This window comes from Pan troglodytes, chromosome 5, assembly GCF_028858775.2.
Source record: "Pan troglodytes isolate AG18354 chromosome 5, NHGRI_mPanTro3-v2.0_pri, whole genome shotgun sequence".
Taxonomy (NCBI): Eukaryota; Metazoa; Chordata; class Mammalia; order Primates; family Hominidae; genus Pan; species Pan troglodytes.
Genome location: NC_072403.2, coordinates 52526444 through 52534820, shown reverse-complemented (window position 1 = coordinate 52534820; position 8377 = coordinate 52526444). Strand labels below are relative to the sequence as shown.

The window sequence follows — 8377 nt, the reverse complement described above, 5'->3', positions numbered from 1 at the left end:
CGGCCGCTTCCCTGCCAGGGCGGCCCCTTTTCAACCGGCGAGTGGCCGGGTGAGGACCATTTCCCTCGTTCGGCTCGGCCGGGCGGACCCGCAACCTTCCTAGCAGTCCCAGCTGGAGTGGTCCAGCTGCCCCTTACACCCCAGAATAGAAAAACACAGCGGAGCCCAGGAGGTTACTGGGCAATGTAGTCCGCCGGGCTCCGCTACGTCTCTGATTGGCCGGCCGCGGGTCCCTCTGCGGCTCCGCCCCCGGTCTCCATGGCAACGCGGCTCGTTCTCGCCCGTCAGTCCTAGCCCGGCCCTGCCCCTCCTTGCATTTTTTCCGCGCTGGCTGAGATTCAAAGAGAAGTGGAGGTGGGAGGGAGCGACAATGGAAAAATCACCTAAAAATTGGGACAGAGGAAGGAAGCTACAGTTACGAAGGAGAGCTGCAAAAGTTGCAGCAGAAAGGTTGGGAGTCCCGACAGGTTCCGTAGCCCACAGAAAAGAAGCAAGGGACGGCAGGACTGTTTCACACTTTTCTGCTTCTGGAAGGTGCTGGACAAAAACATGGAACTAATTTCCCCAACAGTGATTATAATCCTGGGTTGCCTTGCTCTGTTCTTACTCCTTCAGCGGAAGAATTTGCGTAGACCCCCGTGCGTCAAGGGCTGGATTCCTTGGATTGGAGTTGGATTTGAGTTTGGGAAAGCCCCTCTAGAATTTATAGAGAAAGCAAGAATCAAGGTATGTGGTCGTGGCAGACGGGGTCTCCAGAGGAGACAATGCTTTCTTTTTTAAACTTTCTTTCATTGGCTCTTAAGTGCAGTGCTAGAACACGGGGAACATACCTGCTTGCCTCAACTAAAGGATCTAGTCATTTCTGAATTCCTCTACTAACAATTAACAACAATATCCTGTGCAAAATTTTGCGAAAGAAATGAAATACAATTGCAGCGTGCATCTACATTTTTGGAAGTAGAGATTAACTTTTCGTATTTTTACTTCATCGAAGTTAAGTTCCAAATGTGTATGTGTTAAGTAAATGTTTTCAGTAATTGGGAAAGATAAAGTGTAATCCAATTTAAGTTTGTGAAAATGAGTAATTCGTATCCAAATTGGAGTTAACACCAAAGTATTGTACAAATTGCTTGCATAGTTGGTCCGTACACAATAAACAGGCTCTGTATTTTTAGCTGACGTTGTTATTTGATGATGATGTACTCCATTTTCACTACGGCCTGAGGAGACTAGTAATCCTCCTTGTAGTAGATGTTTTTGTCTTGAAAGTATCTTTTAAATGTCTGAGCACTTTAAGGAACAGACCTTTATTAATGTCTTTTAAGTTTTATTCAATTTCCAGTCACAAATATTTTATGGTATTTGATTGTCTAATAAATTTGTATGATATTATAATTATTCTTATGAATTATAATACTTTCTGTGGTGACCCATTTTCCATCTGGTTAGCCCAATTTGTAGAATGAATTTATACGTAGTAGCATTATTTTACCACTGATCATTTACCTTCAAAATCTCTGAGATTCCAATTTAGTAAAAAACATATAGAAAATTAAAGATAACTAAGACGAAAATAAAAATAACCCAGAATATCACACCAGCTGTACTGTAAAAATTTAGTGTATTTATATTATTTTGGTCTTTTTCCTATGTATTTACAACTATTTAATGAACAACAATGGAATAATAGTGTAATACTCTTTTATGTGCTTTTGATTTTAACATATAATGTGAATAACTTTCCTGTACCATGAAATACTTTGAATCTTCCTTTTATGGCTATATTTTGTCATAGGAGGATACAATAGTTTACTTAAATCTCAATAGTTGGGTTTATAGGTTGCTGCCAACCTTTTTTCTTTCAGCCAGTGCTTCAGTGAACATTCTTGCGTGTTTGTGTGCACGTATTGATTGTGTGGTTGTACATTTTGCAATTATCTGATTGTTTACTCAGAATAAATTCCTAGGAGTAGAATTGCTGAGTCAAAGGACATGCACACTTAAATTGTTTATATGAATGTGTTACTTTTGGAAAAAGAAGTATGAATATGCAATTTTTATTTTCCATCGACTGTATGCAATTGCCTAACTTCTCAAATCCTGGGCCACACTGAATACCATAATTCTTTGCAATTTTTGCTAGTCTGATAGATGAAACATTATATCTCCTAAAGAAATACTCCTTTGTCTCCCACAGCCTTCCTTATGCATATGATCTTGATAATTTTTAAGGAACTGTTTTTTTACAAGCTTGTGTCAGAAGGCTAAATATTTGTGAGGTCTCTATTGCCTTCCTGACTAAACAAAACAAGTTATTGCTGGACTCTGTGTCTCACACCTGTAATCCCAACACTTTGGGAGGCAGGGGTGGGAGGATTGCTTGAGGCCAGGAATTTAAGACCAGCCCGGGAGATATAGCAAGACCTCATCTCTACAAAAACTAAATAGAAAAATAAAAAATTTAATCTGGTCCAGTGGCACATGCCTGTAGTCCCAGCTCCTCGAGAGGCTGAGGCGGGAGGATTGCTTGAGCTCAGGAGTTCCAGATTCCGGTAAGCTATGATTGAGCCACTGCACTGCAGCCTGGGCAACAGAGCGAGACCTTGTCTCTTAAAAAAAAAAAAAAAAAAAAAAAAAAAAAAAAAAAAAGAATATGACTGCATTATTTGATGTTTTACTACTAAAAGCTTTTAAGGTTCACTCTTGTCTTTTCTTGTACCCTTAATCTGGGCAGTATGATAAAAAAAAGCCAGAGTGCTCCCACCTTTGGTGCCAGGGGAGATTCAAATCACACAAACCTTAACCTTCATGCAGGAAGGCTCACACCAGCCTACCCCCTAACCACAATGAAACCCTAAGACCTGTCTCTTTTCACTGTTTTCTCAAGTCATTTTCAGATCAGCTTGAGAGGACTGCCCTTCTTTCCCCAGAGAAGTCTCATTGTGTATGAAATAAACCTCTTCATACCCTCTCAAGGTGTGTGTGTGTGTGTGTGTGTGTGTGTGTAAATGTAGTAATTGTCTTAACATCCAAACCAGATCTTGGGTGGGGGTCCATTCTGAGTTTTCGCGGTGGCTGCAACAGGTACTCAGTAGACTTGATGCGAAATTGCATCTAAATGGCACCTGCATAAGACACTACTTATGGCGTATTGAACCTTCAAGAAAAAACTTCTAAAACTCTATCATTAGCTAACACTCTCAGCTTCTCATGCTCCTCTAGAAGACTGAGAAGAGACAACTTTGGTGACCACAAAAACATCTTCCCATTATTTTTATTTAATCTTTGAATAGATCATGCATTTATACGGTTCAAAAAATTGTAAATATAAAAACTACAGGGAAAGTCCCTTCAACCTCTTTTTCCCTTCCACCCAGTTCTCACTGCTCACTCCCAACCTTGGCAACTGTAATTCATTTCTTATATATTGTTTCATAGTTTCTTTAACTGTATACAAGCAAATAGAATTATAGATTTTTATTCTCCGCCTTATAAGCAAAATGTGTCATATTACTCACACTGTTCCTATGTCAATAGGGATTTACTCTTTACATATTAGTACCATATAGAACTCCTAATTCTTTGAAGATGCATGGATATGGCTACATTTATTTAATAAGTTTCCTCATCGATAGACATATGGTAGTCAGATTTCTAAGATAACCTGCAATGATCTTGCAACGATTCCCTTGTGTAATCACTTCCTTTTGAGTGTCAGCAAAACCTAGTGACTCACCTCTAATGAACACAATATGGCACAAGTGATCTGATGTTACTTCTGTGATTAGGCTTTCAGCTTGATAGCAGACTCAATTGCCTTCCTAGTTTGCACTCTTTGATGATGAAAGCTGTCGTTATAGAGAGGCCTACAAGGCAAACAATAGAGGGAGGCCCTGGCCAACCCCAGTAAAAATCAAAAGTCTTCAATCCAGTAGCCTGTGAAAAACTAAATTCTGCCACCAACCGTGTCAGCTGGGTAGTGAATACGACTACCTGAGTTGAGCCTTGAGATGGCTAGAACCCAATCTTTAGTTACGAAATTCTATTAAAACAGAAAAACCCATATTGCAAACCTGATACTTTGTACTTTATAATTGAGACAGAAGATTTTGTTTATGCTTCAAACTGCCTGGTTATATCAATCTTTTGTTTATTAGAATTTACCATTTTTTAAGCATGAGACATTGATAACATTTCTGGCACTCTGAGAGAGTTATTTTAAACATGTAATAGTATAGACAATCTGCAGCTATCTACAAGTATCTATTTGTTGACACAATGGAAACATTATTTGTTTTTTTTTTAACTTTTACCAACTGTTTTAATATACATCAAACAATCTGCATTAATCCTTTTAGTCTTTTTGACCTACCCTGTCTGCATCTTAATCATTTTCTTGTTGTGCCAATACTGTTTGCATAAGAGTAGGTTTATAATTTTTTTTTTATTATTATACTTTAAGTTCTAGGGTACATGTGCACAACATGCAGGTTTGTTACATATGTATACATGTGCCATGTTGGCGTGCTGAACCCAGTAACTCATCATTTATATTAGGTATATCTCCTAATGCTATCCCTCCCCCCTCCCCCCTCCCCCCACCCAACAACAGGCCCCGGTGTGTGATGTTCCCCTTCCTGTGTCCAAGTGTTCTCATTGTTCAATTCCCGCCTATGAGTGAGAACATGTGGTGTTTGGTTTTTTGTCCTTGTGATAGTTTGCTGAGAATGATGGTTTCCAGCTTCATCCACGTCCCTACAAAGGACATGAACTCATCCTTTTTTATGGTTGTATAGTATTCCATGGTGTATATGTACCACATTTTCTTAATCCAGTCTATCATTGATGGACATTTGGGTTAGTTCCAAGTCTTTGCTATTGTGAACAGTGCCACAGTAAACATACGTGTGCATGTGTCTTTATAGCAGCATGATTTGTAATCCTTTGGGTATATACCCAGTAATGGGATGGCTGGGTCAAATGGTATTTCTAGTTCTAGATCCTTGAGGAATCACCACACTGTCTTCCACAATGGTTGAACTAGTTTACAGTCCCACCAACAGTGTAAAAGTGTTCCTATTTCTCCACATGCTCTCCAGCACCTGTTGTTTCCTGACTTTATAATGATCGCCATTCTAACTGGTGTGAGATGGTATCTCATTGTGGTTTTGATTTGCATTTATTTGATGGCCAGTGATACAGAATGGGAAAAAATTTTTGCAATCTATTCATCTGACAATGGGCTAATATCCAGAATCTACAAAGAACTCAAACAAATTTACAAGAAAAAAACAACCCCATCAAAAAGTGGGCAAAGTATATGAACAGATACTTCTCAAAAGAAGACATTTATTCAACCAACAGACAGATGAAAAAATGCTCATCATCACTGGAAACATTACTTGAAAACACAGTGTCCCAAAGTGTACTAGGCTGAAGTTCGGTATTTTGCAAAAATATTCAATAAATAGTTTAAGTAGATGGTTGGAAAAATATTTGCTCAATAAAGCATCATTATTTTTCAGGTTCTAATGAGGGAAATGGTGTCTACCTCCCACCAACAGGTGTAGAATGTGAAATTCTGAAAATGTGGGCATAGGATCTAAATGTCAAGCAGCCCCCAAAAAGACAAAGTTCCCTACATTAAAATAGGTAAATTAGACAACTTCTGCAGTTTGTCTACTTAAACAGCTCTTTCGGAAGGGCACCTCCTTTAAGCCACTCTAAGCGATATTTGAAGTCTTACCTGTAGTCATCTATGTTGAGTTAAAATCTACTTTCTCTTATATTATTAAAGCTGCACCAACTTTGTTTTGGTTAGTGTTTGGATGATACATATTTTTCTATCCCTTTCAATTTTTCTGAGTCTTTGTATTTTAACCCAGTCTCTTGAAAAATAAAAGATAGATTGAACCAAATGAAAATAAAAATACACCATGTCATAATTTCTATCTCTATGTGCTTATATTAGAAAAGAAAAACCTGAAATTGATAAACTTTCAAGAATCATCTCCTTCTATAAACAGAGTGAAATAAGCCCAAATAAAGCAGAAGGAAGGAAATAGTAAGGAACAGAAATCAATGAAGTTGAAAATTAAAAAAAAAATAAGGAAAATCAATGAAAGAAAGAACTGGTTTTTTGAGAAGACCAATAACATTGCCAGACTTCATGCAAGACTGATAGAGAAAACACCAATGACCGATGTTTGAATGAAACAGGGAATATCACTGCAGACATCAAAAGGGATGATAAGAAAATACTATGAATAACTCTACAAACATAACAAGTTATATAAAATGGATCAATTCTTAGAAAAACGTATTCTAACAAAACTATCCAATATACAATACATAATTTTAATAGCCCTACACTATTAAGGAAATTGAATTTGTATTTTGATAACCTCCCAAAAAGAATTCTCTATGCCCAGATTGTATCATTGGAAAACTATACCAAATGTTTAAAAAAGAATTAACTATGAGTTCCATTTCTTCCAGAAAGTAGAAGACAAAGGAACATTTCCCAGTCTATTTTATGAAGCTAGTATTACCTTGATCTCAAACCACAGATAGTACAGAAAAAAACTACAGACAAATATTACTTATGAATATATTAATAGATGCAGAAATAACAAAATATCAGCAAATAAAATTTATCAGTATATGAAAAGAATTACCGAGTGAAGTCTGTCAATCCACATAGGCTGCTGTATTAACAAGCTAAAGAAGAAAAAGCACATAATTGATACAGAAAAAGCATTTGACAAAATTCAATATCCATTCCTGATATCCATTCATGATATCAGGATTCATGATAGAGGGAAATTTCCTAACTCAATAAAGGACATCTACAAAAATCCTGCAGTTAACAGGACACTTAAATGATGAAAGACTAAATACTTCCCCCATGTGATTGGGAACAAAGCAAAGATCTCTGTTGTCACAACTCTTATTCAGCATAGTGCTGGAAATTTTAGCCTGTGCAATAAAGTAAGAAAAGAAAAGAAAATATATATGGATTCGAAAATAAGAAATAAAACTGTCTTAATTTGCAGATTACATGATTGTCTATGTAGAAAATCCCAAGGAGTCTACAAAAACCTCTGGAATAAATACAAGGTATACATAAAAATATCAATTGTTTGATTACATACTAACAATGAACATGTGGAAACCATAATTAAAAATACATTACCATTTAAAATAACTCAAGAAATATTTAGGTATAAATGTAACAAAATGTTTAGAACTTGTATGCTAAAATCCACAAAACATTGATGAAAAAAATCAAAGGTCTTAAGGGAGAGACATACTGTGTTCCTGATTGGAAAAGTCAACATATTAAAGATGTCAGTTTCCTCCAAACTGATATCCAGGTTTGATGCAAATGCTATTCCCAGCAAGATTTGTTGTAGATATAGACAAGGTTATTCTAAAATTTATATGGAAAGACAAAGAAACTAAAATACATAAAACAATTTTGAAAAAGCAGAATAGAATGAGAGGAATCATTCCACTCAATTTCAAGGCCTATTATTAATCAAGATGATTTAGTACTGGCAGAAGGATAGACACGAAGATTAGTGGAAAAAAAAAGAGTATCTAGAGATAGAGCCACACAAACATGCCAAGTGATTTTTGGCAAAGGTGCAAAAACAACTCAATGAAATAAAGATGGCCTTTTTAAACAAATGGTGATGGAGCAATTTGATAGCGTAAGCCAAAACAAACAAAACAACAACAAAGAACCACTCCCAACACACACGAAACATGAATTTCTACCTAAGTCCTATATCTGATATAAAATTAACTCAAAATAGATAACAGACTTAAATGTAAAACATAAAGATATAAAACCTGTAGAAAGAAATATAGAAGAATGTCTTCCTAATTTGGGATAGAAAATAGCTCTTAGACTTGACACCAAAAGGACAGTTCATAAAAGGAAAAACTGATAAATTGAACCTCATCAAAATTAAAAGCATTTGCTCTGTAAAAGAGCTCATTAAAAAGATTTAAAGAAAAGCTACACACTGGGATAAAATATTTGCAAACCACATATCCAACAAAGGACTAGTATCTAGAATATATAAAGAACTCTCAACACTCAACAGTATAATACAAAATCCAGTTAGAAAATGGGCAGATGACATAAACAAGATGTATCAATGAAGAGAATATTCAGATGTCAAATTAGTACACGAAAAGATGTTCAACATCAATAGTCATTAGAGATATGCAAATTAAAATCATGAGATACTACTACACATCTATCAGAACGGCAAAGATAAAAATTGCAACAACACCAAATATTGCTGAGGATACAGAGAAACTGGATTACTTATACATATGGTGGAAATATAAAATGGTACAGCCA

The 8377-nt window shown here is 36.2% G+C and overlaps 1 protein-coding gene across 10 annotated transcripts in view; it reads left to right on the top strand.

Moving 5' to 3' along the window:
• The first annotated feature begins 196 nt into the window (after window positions 1-196).
• The window catches only part of CYP39A1 (cytochrome P450 family 39 subfamily A member 1), a 103053-nt gene continuing 94872 nt past the window's right edge, over window positions 197-8377 (top strand). For 3 of the 10 annotated variants that reach the window (XM_003311351.4, XM_054685875.2, XM_009451395.4), the window contains exon 1: window positions 291-726. In XM_003311351.4, coding sequence (XP_003311399.1) covers window positions 550-726 — 177 coding nt within the window. In that variant the 5' untranslated portion in view covers window positions 291-549. Of the gene's footprint in view, window positions 727-8377 lie in introns of all 10 variants that reach the window. The other 7 variants (XM_009451394.4, XM_054685874.2, XM_009451393.5 and 4 more) reach the window with 5 other exon arrangements.